General features: G+C 54.6%; 5 protein-coding genes across 5 annotated transcripts; 4 read left to right on the forward strand and 1 right to left on the reverse strand.

Moving 5' to 3' along the window:
• Nucleotides 1-664: 664 nt before the first annotated feature.
• IWZ02DRAFT_430827 (uncharacterized protein) lies at nt 665-2,780 on the forward strand (the record flags this gene model as incomplete). The annotated part of the gene is made up of 3 exons (XM_066766111.1): nt 665-1,485; nt 1,506-1,845; nt 1,896-2,780. The coding sequence occupies 3 exons, from the start codon at nt 665-667 to the stop codon at nt 2,778-2,780; spliced, it is 2,046 nt and encodes a 681-aa protein (XP_066625300.1).
• A 1,050-nt stretch (nt 2,781-3,830) lies between these two features.
• On the reverse strand, nt 3,831-5,576 carry IWZ02DRAFT_479865 (P-loop containing nucleoside triphosphate hydrolase protein). The gene is made up of 2 exons (XM_066769100.1): nt 5,046-5,576; nt 3,831-4,990 (listed from the first exon to the last, which is right to left on the reverse strand). Exons 1-2 carry the CDS (start codon nt 5,278-5,280, stop codon nt 4,056-4,058), a joined length of 1,170 nt encoding a protein of 389 aa, XP_066625301.1. The 5' UTR covers nt 5,281-5,576; the 3' UTR covers nt 3,831-4,055.
• A 12-nt stretch (nt 5,577-5,588) lies between these two features.
• IWZ02DRAFT_444501 (calcium permease family membrane transporter-like protein) lies at nt 5,589-9,711 on the forward strand. Its single transcript, XM_066767108.1, has 5 exons — nt 5,589-6,116; nt 6,199-8,015; nt 8,070-9,038; nt 9,085-9,247; nt 9,297-9,711. Exons 1-5 carry the CDS (start codon nt 5,951-5,953, stop codon nt 9,560-9,562), a joined length of 3,381 nt encoding a protein of 1,126 aa, XP_066625302.1. The 5' UTR covers nt 5,589-5,950; the 3' UTR covers nt 9,563-9,711.
• Nucleotides 9,712-9,935: 224 nt separating this feature from the next.
• IWZ02DRAFT_468084 (DNA repair protein Nse1) lies at nt 9,936-10,950 on the forward strand (the record flags this gene model as incomplete). The annotated part of the gene is made up of 2 exons (XM_066768605.1): nt 9,936-10,062; nt 10,118-10,950. The coding sequence occupies 2 exons, from the start codon at nt 9,936-9,938 to the stop codon at nt 10,948-10,950; spliced, it is 960 nt and encodes a 319-aa protein (XP_066625303.1).
• A 1,524-nt stretch (nt 10,951-12,474) lies between these two features.
• Nucleotides 12,475-15,175, forward strand: IWZ02DRAFT_444504 (Hsp90 protein-domain-containing protein). Its single transcript, XM_066767109.1, has 2 exons — nt 12,475-12,606; nt 12,791-15,175. The coding sequence occupies exon 2, from the start codon at nt 12,817-12,819 to the stop codon at nt 14,911-14,913; it is 2,097 nt and encodes a 698-aa protein (XP_066625304.1). The 5' UTR covers nt 12,475-12,606; nt 12,791-12,816; the 3' UTR covers nt 14,914-15,175.
• Nucleotides 15,176-19,724: the final 4,549 nt, after the last annotated feature.

The following is a 19,724-nucleotide window of genomic DNA, read 5'->3' on the forward strand; positions in this document are numbered from 1 at the left end:
TTTTTTTCTTTCTCCACCACCTCAGCACCAACCAACGCCAAACCGACGCCCGGGCCTCTCCTCAGACACGTCGTGCTGTGGCCCCGAGTCTGCCTCGCTCCCCACCACGTCCTCACGCCGTCGTCGTTGACCTGGCGTGTCCAGCCGGCCGCGTGCCCGGGTTCCCCTCTGTTTGCTCAACCAGCTCAGAATTCAAGCTTTGCCCAGCTCGGCCAACTCCTACCCATCTCTACCGTTCGCGGCCCCGTCTCCATCACCTCTTAGCACCCCAGGCCTATTTCGATCTGCAACGTGCATCCGAGCGTCCAAAGCCCACTTCAGAGGGGACGCGTTTTACGCGTTTGGCCCACGCTGTTCCCAAGACCGTAAGTTTCCGTGCCATCACTCGCACTCCGCCGCAGCCATTGCAACACTACTGCTTCTTGCTTTTGCCAAGAGTGAGACATGACGCACCTGGAAAATCATTTACGCGCCTCGTCTTTCATCATCTCTGAGACTCTTTCAGGCTCACGCTCTTCCGAGACACCAACAGCTGACCGAACATGCGCCCAGGCTTTGGCTTTCTTTTTTGTCTTTTCACCTGTCAAACGCCACACTGTGATTCAAGTAGTTGGACCTCTTCGCCCGGACTAGTCAGCCTAGGATTAGCGCTTCGCAAGACACCATGCTGCTCCAGCTGCCGTCCGAGCTCCTCCTGGACATCCTCGGTTTCCTCGACCCGGCAAGCTTTTACCAATGCCTACTTTCCTGCAAGATTATATTGTCTCATGCTCGAGGCTCCAAAAAGCTTCTGAGACAGCAAATCGACAATGTTCCCGGCCCCAAAAGCTGGGAAATCGCCGGAATTTTGCCAAACATGCCGGCGAAGGAACTGTTTAGCCTCTTCACGCAGCGTGCCAGGGCCAATCTCCTACATGGAGCGGCCGACGTCACACAGCTGAAGCTCCCTCTTGAGAGATTCAAGCTTGGTGCTTTGCAAAAGTGCTCCTGTCCCAAAAATCCTACTGTTTACATGGCCCTGGTGAACACCAAGACTGGAGCCATTGGCATTCACCTCATAGGAATCCAAGGCAAACCATTTCTGACATGCATCATCTCTCCTCACCACCTCAATCTGGATCGCCATGAGGAAATACGATTCGAAGTGCTGAAATGCGCCTTTGCTGAATGTAGAGGTGGGTGCTTTGAAAAAATTGCTGTTTTGTACAGTTATCGCTTGTCAGGGACCAGCGACGGGACCTTTGTGAAACAGGCCCAACAACAGTCCAAACTTTTCACAAAACTCGTCGTCTGGCGCATGTGGGGTGACGACTTCAAAGTAGAACCTGAGACTATCGAGGATGTCTATGTTGGTGACGGCCGAGAGCCTGCGGCGCTTGCTGCCAACATTCAAGGAACTCCAGTTGTGGCGTTCAGTTCCCCCGAGCGCGCCCTCGGTCTATCAGTCCGGGATGGCTGGGAATTTCCCACGTGGGAAGCTGAACAGTATTCCGCTCGTTTCACAGGCACGTTTCCAATCCAGGAAACGTGGACCGCTTTGCACTAACTTTCGAGACAGACATAATGGCTCCAAGCAGCATCGTTGCAAGGACCGGCAAAGACGAGGGACTGCTAACGCCATCGGAGATACTCACCAAGGGAAACAGAGCTCTTTTCTCTTTTCCTCTTGCACCGACTCCACAATGGGAAATGGACGACTTCTTGCGCCCTAATACTCTCGTATCAAATTTTGACAACTTTGAAGCATTGGCAAACAGTGGTATTACGAGACGCGATTGCAGCGGTCTCATTCTCGCCAGTCGCCACCAGTGCGGCCGTGGAGCAGATTCGTTCCATGTGAACGAGGTAAGTTGCGCAGTGTCTAATGATCTTTGCTCGGTCTTACATGGGATCAGGTACTTCAACTGCACTTTCAAGCCCATGGAAAACTCGCGGGTGCCTACATAATTAAAGCAGTGGAAATCATGGACGAATGCGATCCATACACCCCTACGTTCAGATATCCGAACCTGCAGAGCAAGATAGTCGCCCAACTTGATGGCATCAACATGTTAGCGTCCCGCACATCTTCCCTTGGGCTTGTCCTGGCTGTTTCCCCAAACAGCAGGCGCATTGCTGTCGCTTCGTGGGATCGTGTCCAAGTCTGGACCCTGGATCCAATGGCATTCTTCATGGTTGTGAAGGGTCACACTGGAATTGAGAAGACAACCTTATCCGAGGTCAAGCGGCTGTCCAATGCCACCGGAACGCGTTGGCGGGACGCAGATGGCGACACCTCGATGGACACAACCGATAGTGACGATTCCACGCTTGACTCTTCAGAGTCCGATGACTTGACGGTTTCGACGAACTCAACAGTATCGACAGTGTCGACAGATTTGTCGGAATCGGACACATCTGACAGTGATGACTCGATGTCTTTGTCGTCTGCTGGAGAGCCCGACGAATCTGACTGGCTGCGTCACTGCGGCTGGGACTACTTCTCGTGCCACGAACGCAAGCGACTGGCCGACGAGCGGCAGGACCCTCTCGCTCCCTACAACGAAATTGTCACTCTACAGCCCGTTAGCCTTCCACGTTGCGGTGTCGTCCATTCCCTCGAATTCACACGTGACGACGCCCTGTGGGGATGGACAGATCGCGGTCCCGTCTGCTGGGCCCTCGGCGGCGAAACCTGTGGCCGGAGGCGCACGGAGTTCATGAGCTTCTCCCACCATCATGTCTCTAACCGCACCGACTTCTCCCACTCGTACTCCAATACGTCGTCCAAGCCGTTTTAAGAAGTCGCTCTCGTTGGCTTCCCTCTCATCTTCTCTTCTCTGTTTCTTGTTTCCACGCTCGTCTTGTCGCGAGGTTGACATCTCTCCTGTCTCACTTCGCAGAACTCCTCTCCCCCGTTTTCACCCTTGGCCTTGCCGAGACACGTAGAAATTTGCACATCTCACCAATGACCTAGAAACGATACCTGGAAAGGCGCAAAAGGTTACAGGATATCATTACGCCTGACAAGATTCACGGATTTCTCTCACTGTCATCACGACAATCATGCAAGCGATGGCGTCTGAAACTGGCGTTCAAAACCACTAATCCCCTGTTCTTTTACAAGATCTGTTTCCACCTCATTTCTGTCTTCCCTTTCATGCTGAGTCTTCGTAGATTTGGATCAGTAGACAAATGAACACCGTTTCAATAGACAGGAGAGTTCTGGCTAGCAGTCTATCCTGAGAGTGTATGTAGCGGACACGAGAAAAGCCAGGGCTTCCATCCCTCTTGCATGTATGTAGTCGTCAATGAACGCCCCAATCCTCTCGCTACTGCATGACCTGCCCATCCACCCACTCACGCACCTGCAACTCAACCGCACCCACATCGACGGTATCTTCTCAGTCGATCGCTCACCCATCTACCTATCCATCGACACAATGAGCCAGCCAGCATCCCTTCCAGCAGCCATACCCCCCAAAACGCACGCACGCACGCAAGTCATCAGGCCCACCGGCTACGCGTCTGCGGCGCCGCCAGGTCGGTCAATCAATCAAGCGCCATCGACGCAGTCCGTTGGGGGAGCGGCGTCGATTGGTTGGGAGCGGGCAGCGGCACGGGCAGGGACGAGGTTGGGGCGGACGGCGGGCGGAGAGGCGCGGAAGGGGATGGGATCAGGGTAGGTAGGTAGTAGGTGGAGGAGGTGAGGGAGGGGTGGAGGGGTGGAGGGACTGGGGTAGGTGGATTGGAAACAGGGAAGAGGGTCGTGGGAGCGAGGGTGTGTGTGTGGGATAGGGAATCTTACATTATTGGGAGCGTTTGGATGTGAGGACGTTGGACAATGATGAGCTGCTTGGTGACTTGGAGTATTATTAGTTCTACGGACGTGACGTTTCTAACCGTACAGCCTCGGGTGCCTTCTCCCCCACGTCCTCGTCTCCGCCTGCCACCGCACGCCTGAAAGATTTTGCCACCATCATCGCGCCAGACGGATTCGTCATGCCCCCGCGACTCTGACGGCGGTGTTTCTGCTTGCCGCACCTGCGGCCTCTCGTATTCCATTGTCTCGTGGCTTACTTCCACAGCTTCGACAAACTCATCTGCTTGTCGTCGTGCTTGTTCAGAATCTTGGCCGTGGCGAGGTCAAAGTCCTCCTGCGTGACGTGCACGCGCCTTTCTCGCAGCGCAAACATACCAGCCTCTGTGCACACACCCTTGAGTTCGGCACCGGAGCAGCCGTTCATCTTCTCCGCAATCTTGGTCAGGTTGATGCCGCGCGTGAGGTTCATCTTTCGCGAGTGGATGCGCAAAATGTCGGCGCGAGCCTCGATCGTTGGCGGGGGGAACTCAATCTTGCGGTCGATGCGGCCCGGGCGAAGGAGAGCGGGGTCCAAAATGTCGAGACGGTTGGTGGCCATGATGATCTTGATGTTCTTAGTCGGCTCAAAGCCGTCGAGTTGGTTCAGAAGCTCCAGCATGGTGCGCTGCACTTCCGAGTCACCGCCGGACGAGCCCTCGACACGACTGCTACCAATGCTGTCGATTTCGTCCATGAAGATGATGGACGGGGCGTGCTCACGGGCCATGACGAACAGCTCGCGCACCATGCGAGAACCTTCTCCAATGTATTTTTGTACCAGCTCGGAGCCCGAAACACGGATGAACTTGCAGTCTGTGTGATGCGCTACCGCTCGTGCGAGCAGCGTCTTTCCCGTTCCTGGTGGTCCGTAGAGAAGCACGCCCTTGGGTTGTGCGATTCCCAGGGACTCGAAAAGTTCAGGGTGCTTAAGGCCAAGCTCGATGACTTCCTTGATTTCTTTGATTTGCTGGTCGAGACCTCCAATCATGTCGTACGTGCTGTCCGGCACCTTTTCGACCATCATGAGCGAGACGAGCGGGTCGACCGAAGATGGCAGCATCTTCTCAAGCTTGTAGGAATCGCTGAGGAGGGTGACGCGTTTGCCGGGGGTCAGCTTGGATATGTCGACATTATCGAACACATCGACGACTGAACGGCCAAGTCAGCGGCGCGTTTTGCATTGAAACCCGTTGTAGAGACGTACCGTATTTGCCCTCAGGATGCACCTTGACCAAGACCTTTTTCGTGCTCATGACCTTGACGACTTCGCCCACGTACGAGCCGGGCTGTTGGAGCAGGCCCAGCTCCTCGCGCAGTAACCGCACGCGCGAGTTGTAGTCGTTTCGCTGTGCCTCCAGACGACGCAGAACGGCCTGGCCCTTGATGATCTCGAGCTTCATGCTCTCGATCTTGTTGTGGAAGAAGACGTCGAGCGCCATGGTGGTGGCGTCCGGAGTGGGAGTGGGAGTGGGTTACAGGTGGAGATGTTAGAGTTGCGGATGGCTCTCGAGATGGCGACAGACGACTCAGCGGTGAGGTGGGATGCAGGGTAGGGCAGGCGATGATTTGGATGTGTTGCGGGTGGTGTTGGAGCTCAGAGTTAGAGCAGGCAGGTGTAAGCTCCAGGCCAGCCAGCGGGCACGGAGATTCGCCGAGCGGGCCAGCCATGCACCTCAGCCGGGGGGGGGGCACCCAGCTGCGAAATGGCGTTGCCGCCAGTTGCCGCGCTTCTTCACCACCGCTCCAGGCCAGGACAATTGCGCATTCGAATGTACATGACGCCAGGAAGACAGGGCACGTGAAGTTACTGGTGCGTCAAGGCACTCTGCTCTGTGGACTGTGGGCACACAGCGGCAGCACAGGACGGCAAGGTCCAGTCAGGTAGCGGTCATCTGCCGGCCACCAGCAAACTTGGAATATCATATCAGCCAGGACCGTGGCCCCTTCTAATTGACTTGCCGCCGCTGCAGAGCATGCCATTTCTTCGATCGTCTTGCCGCTCCCCGCCTCATTTAGCACGGCCCGGCCTCTGTCTGCGTACCGTCTTAAACCTGCGTAGCTGCACAGCTCGCCTGCATTCCTCGACAACCCGACCTGTCGATCTCCACCATGGCTGACGGCGCCGACACGGGCGGAACTGGACGACGCGACGACTCTTCTGACGCCCCAAGGCGTGGATCCTCGGCGCCGGACGATGTCAACAGCAGCGCCCGCCCCGGTACTCCTTCTAGAAGGACCCAGCATAGCTCCGGCCCAGCTCAAAGTAGCGCCGCTGGTATGGCCCAATAAACTCTCCCCAGACATGTATCATACCGTCAAAGGCACGCAGGCTAACGCGCCCTCGCTGGGCTCTGCAGGCTCATCGACTGGCCCAAGGCAACCTGCTCAATCCCAAGGCGCCTCCGACCAGCCAGCCAGCTCAAAATCGCAAAAGAAGCCCGCCATGGGACGTCGCACAACCTCGACCGCGCGCTTGCATCGAGGCCAAGAGTTTTCGGTCGACGACGCCGAGGATGAAGTCGATGATGTGCTCCTCCAGCAGCAAAAGCAAGCCAAGATGTCGACCGGCTCATTGCGTCGCGTGCCCTCGACCCTTCGCCGCCGGCAAGCACACCACCCGACCCTCGCCAAAGTAGATTCTGCCGAAGACGAAAACGAGACGATGGCTGCCCATGCTGCTGCGCCCACAGAAACACAACCTGGCTCATCCGGAGAAGAGACCGTTCGAGGCGAAGAGGAGCAGGAGGAGGAGGAACAGCTGGATTCTGGCGGGGGTAGTGACGATGTCGAGGATGAGGATGATGCCGACCTTAGTGACGCCGAGAGCTTCACGTTGAGAGACCGCCAGGAGGCTATCAATGAAACCCATCCATTCGGTATCAGGATTTGGAAGCCTGCGTTGTACAAGAAGAGCAGATCGGTGCAGAAGACGGCCGAGGGTGACATTCATTCTACTCCTGGTGGCTTCGTCAGTCCTTGGCTCATCCTCTTCAACTTACTCTGGGCCATCATATTCGGCTGGTGGTTGTCGGCACTCTCAGCCATTGGCGCGCTGATATGTTTTTTGGTCGGGTTCGCTGATGGCGCCGTGGCGTATGGCAAAGTGTTCTGGGGCCTGTCGTGGTACTTGCTCTATCCCTTTGGCAAGTATGTCAAGCTTCTGCAGGATGAGGCCTACTTGGAAGAGGATGAGGGTGAGGGTCGCAGCATCAGTGAGTACGAACAATGGCAGAGCGGCGACATTGAGGAAGGTCGCCTCTTCTTTGGACCTTCCAACAACAAGTCACTTGTCGGCCGCCGTCGCAACAGCGTGGACTCGGCGGACGAGACGCAAAGCCTCCTCGGCAGGCCGACGCGAGGAAGCGGATCGGACTCGGGCCCTGGAACAACCAAGCGCAGGTTATTTGGACGAGGCAAGTGGAACTTGGGAAGAGTCATCTTCTTCATCATGTTTTACGGTCTGCTCACCCCATTGTTGCTTCTTGTGTCCGGTATCTGCTGGCTGCTCGTGTTCAGCATCCCCATGGGCCGCGTAACTTACCTGCTTTTCGACCACCTTCGCCGCCACCCTCTGGCTCTCTCGTTTCACTCTGACACCAGGGAGATCCGCCGACCTGGAGAACCGGCCTCTTCCGTCTTGTTGTGTACCTACAGGGCAGTAGGCATCAAATACTGGAAGTACACAATCGACGGCACCAACATCTTCCTCATCAACCTCCTAGGTGTGGTGGCGTTCGTCATCTTCGACTACTTCGTCCTCGACAAGGCCCTTGCTCTCGAAATTGCATTGACCAACAAGTTCTTGATCTTCGCTCTTGCCCTATTCTCCATCATCCCCTTGGCGTACTTTATCGGCCAAGCTGTTGCGTCCATCTCTGCACAGTCGTCCATGGGGCTCGGCGCGACCATCAATGCCTTTTTCTCCACTGTCGTCGAGGTTTTCCTTTACTGTGTCGCATTGAACGAAGGTAAGGCTCAACTCGTCGAAGGAAGTATCATTGGCAGCATTCACGCCGGTATCCTCTTCCTGCCCGGACTCTCCATGTGTTTTGGTGCGCTCAAGAGGAAGACACAGCGCTTCAACGTCAAGTCTGCGGGTGTGACGTCAACTATGCTTTTGTTTGCCGTGATCGGCGCGTTTGGACCCACCCTCTTCTACCAAATCTACGGAAGCGTAAGTGAATCCATCCATTTGCTCCAATCCCTGGCATGAGCTCACAACGTTTAGCATGAACTCAACTGCCACGGCTGCATTTCTGACCAACCCTCTGGGAGCGCGCGAGACTGCCGACGATGCTACTTTGCTCAGTCGCCCACCATTCACGACAAATTTTTTGTCAAAGCTGTCCGTCCGTTCACGTGGTTTGCTGCAGTGATGTTGTTCCTGTCATACGTTATTGGTCTTCTCTTCACCCTGAGAACCCATGCTGCCGTCATTTGGAGCAGTGAACTAGACGAGAAGAAACCGGAAAAAGTAGATATGACGGCAAGTCAACTGAGCACAGGCGGTCATCTTGGAGGACATCACTTGCCGCACACACCTGGCGGAGACCATGTGCCAAATTACGGCACGATTCCTCGAAGTGACATTCGAGAATCTGCTCTTTACAAGCGCATTCTTGGTCAATCATTAAAGCAAGCGGGGCTCTCTCCAGCTGGGGCTGACGGGAACCTGGACAAGCACTTTTCTTCCCAAAGCACCAATCAGAATACCGGCTCCAACACTCCACATCTGGCACCACCGCACGAGGGCGATGAGCACCCGGATGACAGAAGTGGGCGCAATATCTTGCACGGCATGTCAGACGAAGACAACCATAACCTGGTGCGTCAGGTCGCTGAAATGGCTGCCACCGCTGCCACGGTTGCGGCTCGCGACGTGGCCAAGCATCCCAAAAAGTTGCACACTGCAACTCCTAGTGTTCGGCACGTCGAGCGGCCACCTGCCAACAAGGGTACTGCTCTCGGAGAAGATGAAGAGGCTCATGAAGGACACGCCTCGGGCGGCGGTCACGATGCTCCCAACTGGAGCCGCATGAAATCTGCCGTCATCCTTCTCACGGCTACAGTTGCCTACGCCATCATTGCTGAGATCCTGGTCGGTACCGTCGACGCCGTCTTGGAGAACAGTGACATTGATCAAAAGTTCCTTGGTATCACTCTTTTCGCTCTTGTGCCAAACACGACCGAATTCCTGGTAAGTACCAAGACCTGCCAGGCTTGAAATGTACTAACTCTTGCAGAACGCCATCTCGTTCGCCATGAACGGCAACATTGCGTTGTCTATGGAAATTGGCTCAGCATATGCCCTTCAGGTTTGCCTGCTTCAAATTCCAGCTCTAGTCTTGTTCAGTGCCATTCACGGTCAATATGTCGACTCCAGCAGAATGGCCGATCACACGTTCTGTAAGTCTTCCAGGCCTCACGCGGTGTCTTCTTTGGCTGACGGTTGTAGCTCTCATCTTCCCCCAGTGGGACATGGTCACTGTGATCCTCTGCGTCTTCCTCTTGTCGAACATGTACGGAGAAGGCAAGAGCAACTACTTCAAGGGCTCCATTCTTATTCTCTCGTACCTAGTTGTGGTCCTCGGGTTCTATCTCTCTGGCTACAACACTATGGACATGATGGGCATCGACCGGTTCGACACGCTCGCCATTGGGAAAGAGTTTAGCCAACAGTTTCATACCGTCGGAAGAAGTGCCAAAGGCAAGGCCTTCTAAGTTGCTCAGATAGACTTTCGGGTGGTATAGAGGCTTTGCAGGCAGTTTGTACAGGTGTAGGTTGGTTTGAACGTGCGGTGGTCACGGCCGGTATAGTTCGGAGGCATAGCGTTTGGCGTTGGTATCACAAATGATGAAGTTCATCGGGATTTTTCAACATGAGCGCCGTGACTTGGAACAAGGTCGAGCTGTGGAGAAACGTTTGGGACCAGGACCGTGCCTAGCCGAACGCGGGGGGAGACGTGTGTCCGTGCCGCCCTGGCAGCGAAGATCGCTGCAACCCGCACGAGCCACTAGCTCGACGCGTCTTCCCTTTTTCTCGCGTCTGCCGCTTCGCCGCAGCCTCAATTGCATAACACCAACTGACTTCATCATGGAAATCGACGAGCCACCATACAACAATACCCATCGTAGCTTTCTCCAGGCCTTCATGGCTCGCTCTACCATGACCTTGGAGGAAGCAAAACGCGTGCTTGCGGCCATTTCTACAGCACGAGACGGTATTCGCGCTCTAGCCTTCGCTGTTCAGACACCATTGATGACTCTGGTTTATAGAGAACCGCCCAACTCTCGCCGCAGACATTACCGAAGCTGATGTCACCAGCTACATTTCATCTATCAATGTGGAGCTCTCGCCGGTAGATTTTGAAATCCGCAGCATCCGCACCCAAACGGCGGATCGGACGTGGATTTGGGCGTTTGTGAACACCACATCTGACTCGCTCACCCAAGTGGCCACAACTCGCAGTGCCGACGAAATTGCATTCGTGAAGCGTGTCCTTGACGCAATGTTCGAGACCCACAATACACCGCGCGCCGAAATCATGGCCATCACCGTCACGCAAGCCCTTCAGCTACATAAAGCGCCTCGAAACGATAACAATGAGACACAACAGGATGGTACGCCTGCTCCTGCGCGCTCCACCCTCAGCATGGCCGACGCTCAAAAGTGCATCAACAACCTTGTTGAGGAAGGCTGGTTGGAGAAGAGCCGCAAAGGCTACCTCTCCCTGTCGCCGCGCGCCCTCATGGAACTGCGTGGCTGGCTGATGGACATGTACAACGAGCCGTCGGATGAGGAAGACACTGAGGCTGAAGTAACGGCACGCATCCGCATCAAGAACTGCGAGGCGTGCCGCGAGATTGTCACTGTCGGCCAGCGCTGCTCCAACCGTGCTTGCAGATGCCGGTTGCATGATGCTTGTGTTCGACAATTTTTCCGGGGACAGGGAGGTGCCGATAAGAAATGTCCGCTATGCAAGCAAGAGTGGACGGAGCAAAATTTTGTCGGGGAGAGGGCAGCACGGCCAACATCGAGACCGAGCGGTGAGTCGGCTGCCTCGAGGCGTAGCACCTTGGGAGGAGGAAGCGACGAAGACAGTGATTGAGGACGGCTTCATGGTTCCGCCAGATTCCGTCCTCACTGCTTCAGCAATCAAGGCTGAAAACGGTGTGGATCGAAAATTCAGTTCGGAACTTACAACCACCCAAAATCTCCACGCGTTCGCAATAGCGTCAGCTGGACCAATTGCTTGCATGATCGGTCGAAACGGACGAAACAAAGGCTTAGCATCCCCGCTCCCCACAACACACAATCCGTTTCCCATGCTGACAGGCGTGGACACCTGACAGATGGGAACAGAGCCAAGAGTGTGGGATGTTGGGCTCGTCCGCATTGATTTACCAGAGAATATAGCTTTCCTGCCTGCCTTTGTTGTGCGAGTCACTACGCTACCAGAGAGAAAACGTACATTACCGAACCATTGGTGCCGGATTCTGGCAGACAGGTTAAAAAAAAAAAAAAAAAAAAAAAAAATCAGGCTTCTTGGTTGGAAGCGAAACATGCACAGAAGGAGGAATCATCTTACAAGACGAAGATGTGTTGCAGATGGCGAATGAGGGATGAGGGACTGAGCAGACATGACACTCAGCTGTGTTCAGAGTTTCTAGAAGTAGGGTTCATCACGGCAGCGTTTGACTGTCAACTCTCCAATTCAGCATAGAAAAGACTCAGCTTCTCCATGTGGTCAAAATCTTCACTCGTTTCAATCGTCTGACGCTCTTGTATCAATGGGGTCTTTCACCTTCCATCCGGCCAGTGGCGACCCATGAAAATTTGACATGCACTGGACATTCGTGTGATGTAAATCAAGCGTCTCGTGTGCACAAAACTTGTTCAACTTCGGGCATCACAATCTGACAAATGGATGTTGTCTTGACGCTGCACGTGTGGTTGCTTGCAAAGATCGACATGGGATGGAGGCATCCCACTGAGGACCCTGTCAGGCCGGGAAGCCTCAAAGATGACAATCATCTCAATTGATTATTAGTACTATTCCTCATCAGTGCCAAGGAGGATACCACGGAAGAAAGCAACTATCTGTTGAAAAGGCATTGGGAGTAGGACTGCAGCGCTGCGACCAAAAAAAGAGAAAGGGTCTGAAGATTCAGGCGAGCAATGGCCAGGCGAGATTCAACATGGTGTGCGTGTTGCCTGGGTGAAGAAGATTTTTATCAGCACAAGCGACCAACAGCCCCACGCATCAGCGCGTAGAGAGGTGGCAGACTGCAGCCTATCACGATGCTGGCCTCTACGCCGCTTTGCTTGTTTGTCATTCGTGTCTGGTTCCAACAATGCTGGCGTGGTAGTTCTGGGGGTAGAAAGGCCAAGTAGTCGTAGATGGTGAGCAGATCAGGGCGAGGGCGCTGGAGGATTCTGGAAATGGGATCCGGATAGAAGAGGCGTTTGGCGCTGTGCTTCACGTCGTCGTCGTTGCCGCAGGTGGAGGCGGGACGCGGGCGGTAGAGCGGGCTAAACCGCATTTGGAGAGCTGGCGCAGACCCGGAGTTGCCCCGAGCTCCTATCCAGAAGGTTCGGTCACTCTGGCAGCACGCAGTTTTAAAGCCCTGCCCAACCCTCTTCACCACCTTTTCTCTCCACGACATCACATTCGAACCGCTCATCTACGCTGCACTTTGAGCACGCGCATCCCACCTGTTTCTTCTTCACGACTTTTTTTTTTTGAATTATACCCCTTCACACAGTAAGCCTCCCCACTGTTTGCGCGGCCTGATCGCCCTCAAAGCTCGTCTGTTTTGGGACAGATTCCACCATCATTTCGCGGTGCTGGGTTCAACTCAGACACATTAGCTCCCGGACTGCCAGGCTGCTCGTCATCAATGCTCCTCACTTGCAATTGACAATCTGCTAACCACCTATCCGCGCAGGTTTCCGAACCTCTACCTCGCACACCATGGGTGAGACCTTCGAGTTCCAGGCTGAGATTTCTCAGCTTCTCGGCCTGATCATCAACACCGTCTACTCGAACAAGGAGATCTTCCTGAGAGAATTGGTCTCCAACTGCTCGGATGCGCTCGACAAGATCCGCTACGAGGCCCTGTCGGACCCGAGCAAGCTCGACTCGGGCAAGGACCTGCGCATCGACATCATTCCCAACAAGGACGCCAAGACCCTCACCATCCGGGACACCGGTATTGGTATGACCAAGGCCGACCTCGTCAACAACTTGGGTACTATTGCTCGCTCGGGTACCAAGCAGTTCATGGAGGCTTTGTCCGCTGGCGCCGATATTTCCATGATTGGTCAGTTCGGTGTTGGTTTCTACTCTGCCTACCTCGTTGCCGACCGCGTCACCGTCGTCTCCAAGCACAATGACGACGAGCAGTACGTCTGGGAGTCGAGCGCTGGCGGTACCTTCACCATCACTCAAGACACCGAGGGTGAGCAGCTTGGCCGCGGTACCAAGATCATCCTCCACCTCAAGGAGGAGCAGCTCGACTATCTGAACGAGAGCAGGATCAAGGAGGTCATCAAGAAGCACTCCGAGTTCATCTCCTACCCAATCTACCTCCACGTCCTCAAGGAGGTTGAGAAGGAGGTCCCCGATGAGGAGGCCGAGGAGAAGAAGGACGAGGAAGACGACAACAAGCCCAAGGTTGAGGAAGTCGATGATGAGGAGGAGGAAAAGAAGAACAAGACCAAGAAGGTCAAGGAGTCCAAGATTGAGGAGGAGGAGCTCAACAAGACCAAGCCCATCTGGACGAGGAACCCTCAGGACATTTCTCAGGAGGAGTACGCTTCGTTCTACAAGTCTCTGTCCAACGACTGGGAGGACCACCTCGCTGTCAAGCACTTCTCGGTTGAGGGTCAGCTCGAGTTCCGCGCCATCCTCTTCGTCCCCAAGCGCGCCCCCTTCGACCTGTTTGAGACCAAGAAATCCAAGAACAACATCAAGCTCTACGTCCGCCGCGTCTTCATCACCGACGATGCCACTGACCTCATTCCCGAGTGGCTCTCTTTCGTCAAGGGTGTCGTCGACTCGGAGGACCTGCCCCTCAACCTGTCTCGTGAGACTCTTCAACAAAACAAGATCATGAAGGTCATTCGCAAGAACATCGTCAAGAAGACCCTCGAGCTCTTCAACGAGATTGCCGAGGACCGCGAGCAGTTCGACAAGTTCTACAGCGCTTTCAGCAAGAACATCAAGCTCGGTATCCACGAGGACGCCCAGAACCGCCAGTCTCTTGCCAAGCTCCTCCGCTTCAACTCAACCAAGTCTGGTGAGGAGACCACCTCGCTCGCAGACTACGTCACCCGCATGCCCGAGCACCAGAAGCAGATGTACTACATCACTGGCGAGTCCCTCAAGGCTGTCCAGAAGTCGCCCTTCCTGGACGCCCTCAAGAACAAGAACTTCGAGGTCCTCTTCCTTGTTGACCCCATTGACGAGTACGCCATGACTCAGCTCAAGGAGTTTGACGGCAAGAAGCTCGTAGACATCACCAAGGACTTTGAGCTCGAAGAGACTGAGGAGGAGAAGAAGGCCCGCGAGGCTGAGGAGAAGGAGTACGAGAATCTTGCCAAGGCCCTCAAGAACGTTCTTGGTGACAAGGTCGAGAAGGTCTCCGTCTCCCACAAGCTGGTCGACTCGCCCTGCGCCATCCGTACCGGCCAATTCGGTTGGTCCGCCAACATGGAGCGTATCATGAAGGCCCAGGCCCTCCGTGACACCTCCATGTCCAGTTACATGAGCTCCAAGAAGACCTTCGAAATCTCTCCCAAGAGTCCCATCATAAAGGAGCTCAAGAGGAAGGTTGAGACCGACGGCGAGGAGGACCGCACCGTCAAGAGCATTACCAACTTGCTCTACGAGACTTCGCTGCTCGTCTCCGGCTTCACCATTGAGGAGCCTGTCCAGTTCGCCGAGCGCATCCACAAGCTCGTCTCCCTTGGCCTGAACGTCGACGAGCAGGTCGAGACTGCTGAGGAGAAGGCTGAGGAGGCTCCCGCCGAGGCCGCCGGCGAGTCCGCCATGGAGGAGGTTGACTAAATGATTCGCGTTGTCTAGTCTTCTTCGTTCCAGTTTCACGGGTTACGGTTGATAATGGCTTTCCTTTACTCTCTTCTCTTTCTGTTTTTCGACCAAGGCATTGGGCAGCACATTCACCTTCTACTGCATCAGAGTTTACTGGCGTAATGGGGGACGTGATGATCAAAGCTTGCGAGCTGGGTTCTGGGATTAGTACCGTAGCTTAGTACCAAGACTTCCTTGGATGAGAGGAAGAAGACGAATCCAAAAGTTTACGATTTCAGCCCCTTGTGCTTTGTTCAAACACTTGTTCAGCACTTGACGGAGTTGCTTTGCCACAAGCAAATGCATCATGGTATGTCTCGTCACTTTTCTTTCTCTCGCTCGCGTTCCCTTTTTCGCATGATGATTGTTCACTCTAGAGGCTTTTTCCGAGACCTTCAAGGCGGAGTCGTTTAACCACTGTCTGATTTTCGAATCATTTACAACTTTTCTGCTGAAATCAGTCGGACGCAGCTAACATGACAAAGTCTAGACACCTTCAAACACCAATGGCACTTCGTCAACTTCTTCATCTTCTTGCCCTGAGGACTAGGTACGTCGCACTCGTTCTTTTCCCTCTTAACAAAGGCGCTTCAATGATGATTCGCGATTCCCCTTCCGAGCAACCTTGCTGCGGACATATGCGTTTTCGTACCAAACCCTGATTCCCTTCTGACACGACGCCTTTCCCTCAATTTTGACATCCACACCAAACGTGCTTGACAGCATGGCTAACACTCTCCTCTATCATTCCAGAGTCCGACGAGCTGTTGAGCGATGCGTCAAACCAGACGCCGCAGCATCATCCCTTTTGGCTGGTTGAGGAGCACGTAAGTCTGCGCGGCATGATTGAGCGTTGCGCGCATAGTAGCTTGCCGTTATGTATGTTTGCATCATGCACTCGACGCCGATATGATGAGCCTGTCTCTTGTTTTCAGCCCGCCGAGAGTCGCTGCGACGGCTGCTGCGGAGAAAAGAGAACGCAATAAGGGTAGTGGTCTGATTTGATGTGCTTCCTTTGCATCGAGCAACTCGGTGAATATGCGTGGGAAGAATGGCACGCTGACAATGTCGCTGTGGTTGAGCACAGGACGTCGCCGTGGATGGCGGCCGAGTCAACGTAGTTTCAATTCAATGGATTACATTATCTTGGGAAGTTCTTGGTGTGGTGTGTCTGTCTTGTGTCGGTGTGCTTCAATAGATGCTGCTGATGTTTTGCAGTCAATTCTCAAAGAGCAGCTTGTGGTCTCAGCTCGCGGCCTCAGTTAGGGTCCCCAGCACATGTCCTTTCCCAACTGAGGCCTTCACCCTCGTGGATCCTGACCTCAAGTCAGCCCAGGACATCTCATGCGCACCAGCACCCGCACACGCACCGTCTCCTCGCCCTCCTCCATGTGCCTCCCCATCAACACGCTAACCAGCCCATCGACCTCACAGCCACATGTGAACCGCCTCCGCCGTCGCAGCAACTGCCACACTCCTCAACCTAGCCCGGGACCGATAAATGTCGACACGGCCATTTTGAGGAGAGGCACTGGACTTGGCTGTCTCTGGCACTTTAGCGATGAGATATTACTGCTTTTTTTTTTTCTACTGGGTCTCTTCCTCCTGTCGTTCCTGTGGTGTTTCAGTGGCTTGAGGATGAATGCTCCTTTCGTGACCCATCATCCAATGACGCATGCATGGGTGGCTGCCTGCAGACCAACTAAATGACTCACCAGCCATGTATAGTTATAGATGTGAAGAAGTATGTATGAATAGATAGTAAATCCATCCCATAACTTGAAAGCTACATCACCAGCTTCTTCTACGTTTATTGACAGGTCCGCCGCGGTTGAATCAATACTCTAACCAGATTATCCAACGCGGATTCTACCCAAATTACTCGCTCGGAAGTTCTATGTAGTTTCCCTCTACGCTAACTACTAGCTTCTCTCCTCTCATGATAGGAAGAATGCTTCATGCTAACTTCCGCTACCGCTCTTACGTAGCAAACTCCATTATCACTAATCAATGCTAGGGGCGAACTAACTTCATTGTAGAAGCCCATCCACCTTGTGAAAGCGATACTGATGGTAGAAGGGCTGAGTCACACACACACGGGTACCAGGCTTGTGATGTATGGGTGACGTCCATGCGGTGGTGGGCGCGTGAAATTGATACCGGAGGTAAAAGGGCTGGGTCACGCACTCTGGCGTTGAGCTCGTGATGATGATGCGTGGGAGATGTCCATGTGGCGAGGGGCCCGGAGAGGTGCGGCGTGCGTTGAACGCAAGGGTGGGTGGCTCTCTACATTTGTACACGGTGGTGGTGGTGAATGAATGCTCCCTGTAAGCGTCAGTGTAACACAATAAATGCTCCCAATGTGTAGCCGTGGTGGAGTAAGAATGCTCCATGTGCGTAGCCCGCATGCTGAGAGAATGCTCCTAGCGTGTAGCTGTGGCACTGCACGAATGCTCCCGGCACGGGGCTGACGTGGTGGAAGAATGCTCCCAGCGCGCGGCCGTGGTGGTAAACGAATGCCCGCTACTCGCATCCGTAGTGGCAGACGACAGCTCCCTAACTTTACAAGCCACAGCATCAGAAGCTCGTGCCAAACTGCATCGCGCGGCGCCGCGTGGCGTCGCGAAGCGGTGCCGGAGCGGAGCGGAGCGGAGCGAGTGGACGGGTACAGCGGAAAGCGTTGAGGAAAACAAGGAGAGGCGAAATTTGTTTTTTCTGTGTTTGATGGCTTGATGAAAAATACAAAAGAAAGGAAAAGCAAGTGAGAGAAAGAAAGATCTTGGTGTTTTGGGTGTCTCGGAACTAGATGCTGTGTTGTTTTGCTGGCTCGCTGTGAATGTGCCATTTCTTTCTTTCAGCGGAGTAGTCGCAGCAGTGTATGCAACTGAATTGAAGCAGACGGGGAGGCCGAACACGACCGGCGTCCGCCAACCTCGCCTCACTCGGTCAAGCGCGCAAACACAGTACGCAAAGGTAGGTTCATCGCCGCAGTGCATGGGGCGAGGTGGCCGGGCCATCCACTGCGGCGGATACAGTACATGGGCATAGAAGGTTGGCGACTGCCGCATGGCATGCGTGTTAGGGTTGAAGACATCTCAGATCCCCAATTTGCCGCGTGTTATCGAGACGAGGTGGGTTTTGTTACTCAGCTCGACGACACCCCGCGCTCCCGCTGATTGCTCGTTTCGTGGAGGATATAGCGTCACAAGTGGTGATGAAAGTAAATGGTGGAGGAGTTGATGGGTGCTGTGGCTGCCTGCAGGGGTTGCGTCGTTAGCGTCTGCATGGGACATAGAGAAATGGAGTAGTAGACTGAAGACAATGCTTTGAGGAGCAAACGATGGAAGACGCTGGCGCGAAGGGAGCCTCGTCTTTAGTCAACAGCGACAAAACCAGCGAAGATGCGATACCCACGAGACGAGTCACGACACCACCCCAAAACGGTCAGCATGGGCATTTGTGGTGGACTGGAAGTCGTTACCCCTCTCTCTCTCTCTCTCTCTCTCTCTCTCTCTCTCTCTCCTCCGACCAAGCCACCTCCGCACGTTCGTATACACCGTCGACTGCCGAGCCGCTTGTCGACGCCCACGTGCTAAGATGCTTGTTTCAATGTACATAATTTTTTGCCTGGTCCTCTTGGCAGCGCAGTTCGGCAGAGCCAGAGTGTTTTTTGCCATGAAGCTATCCTAGCTCTTCTTCGCGCGCATCTGTTTCAAGGATCTCGTCCCAAGCCGCTGCTCTGACAACATAGGTAGTTGCTGGCCGGGAACGTGTGTCTGTCTTTCTAGCAGGGTGGTGAGCAGGCGCTAGTGTGACGCAACAGCAGGTCGTCGGATATTGTCTTACAGGCAGGCAGTCTTGCAGACAAGGGTAGTCGCAGCGCGCAAGTCACAAACTGCTGAGACGAATGGCATGGCGAAGATGTCAAGCAGGAAGGACTGGCTCCATGTTGGCTGGGCGCGCGTGTGCGTACAAAGAGGCTGGCGTCGCACATGGCAGGTTACACAGCCCGCCCGCACGCACGCACACACGCTCGCGAAGAGAGTCGCGCTTACAGTCTGACGACTACAGTATCAACATCAGAGTCAGCAAGAAGTGGGCCGGGGAAAGATAAGAAAAAACAACAGGGTCAAGTTAGTCAGTCAGTCAGGTACCAAGGAGAGGCAGCTTCCGGTAAGGCATCACTGGAGAAGGGGGACAAAGTCGCGGGGGCCCTCACGACAAGACTGACGGCCATACCCTTGCTCCGATACCCGTGGGTACCCGTCCCGTTCCACATGGAGGAGGTAGCTGTATTGCTCAGTGCTGTTGGCCAGCACCGTCTGTGACTGTAAGCGTGGGATCATGCGTACTCACAACAGCTGCAACTCTTTGCCGCAGTTGGTGCATTCCTGCTAAGAGCATGTAGAGCTTACACATGGTGCACGGCAACGCGTGATTGGTCGAGCGAGCGAGCAAGTAAAGGTGATCAAGGTACGTATCCTGCAAAGCATGAAAACACCCATGTGCCCGTCCTCGTCGCTTACATTACCATGTACATTCTCTCATCCATCACTCTCGCGTGCATGTATCAAGGGCCCCCCCCCCCAGTCCAAGTGGCCCTGCCGCACGTGGCCGACGTGGGCCGGCCGGGACCCGCATATGTATGCGCTTAAGTTGGTTCGTTCGCGACGAAGAGCCCGTCCAGCCGACGCCCAATGGCGAATCAACATGATCCCTGGGCTTGTTCTCCCTGTGTACCGGAATGCTGCGAAGCGCTGCGCTGCGCTGCCGCGTGCCACGTTTGT

The sequence above is a fragment of the Phyllosticta citriasiana genome (assembly GCF_038021145.1).
Source record: "Phyllosticta citriasiana strain CBS 120426 chromosome Unknown IWZ02scaffold_3, whole genome shotgun sequence".
NCBI classification, from domain to species: domain Eukaryota; kingdom Fungi; phylum Ascomycota; class Dothideomycetes; order Botryosphaeriales; family Phyllostictaceae; genus Phyllosticta; species Phyllosticta citriasiana.

What these genes read in the sequence shown, in the direction of transcription:
- IWZ02DRAFT_444501 (XM_066767108.1), top strand. Translation starts at nt 5,951, where the DNA reads ATGGCTGACGGCGCCGACACGGGCGGAACTGGACGACGCGACGACTCT. An exon ending in AGCTCAAAGTAGCGCCGCTG is followed by an intron (nt 6,117 to 6,198) that starts GTATGGCCCAAT and finishes TGGGCTCTGCAG; the next exon opens with GCTCATCGACTGGCCCAAGG. An exon ending in CAAACACGACCGAATTCCTG is followed by an intron (nt 9,039 to 9,084) that starts GTAAGTACCAAG and finishes TAACTCTTGCAG; the next exon opens with AACGCCATCTCGTTCGCCAT.
- IWZ02DRAFT_479865 (XM_066769100.1), bottom strand. Translation starts at nt 5,280, where the DNA reads ATGGCGCTCGACGTCTTCTTCCACAACAAGATCGAGAGCATGAAGCTC. An exon ending in GCATCCTGAGGGCAAATACG is followed by an intron (nt 4,991 to 5,045) that starts GTACGTCTCTAC and finishes TTGGCCGTTCAG; the next exon opens with TCGTCGATGTGTTCGATAAT.
- IWZ02DRAFT_444504 (XM_066767109.1), top strand. Translation starts at nt 12,817, where the DNA reads ATGGGTGAGACCTTCGAGTTCCAGGCTGAGATTTCTCAGCTTCTCGGC.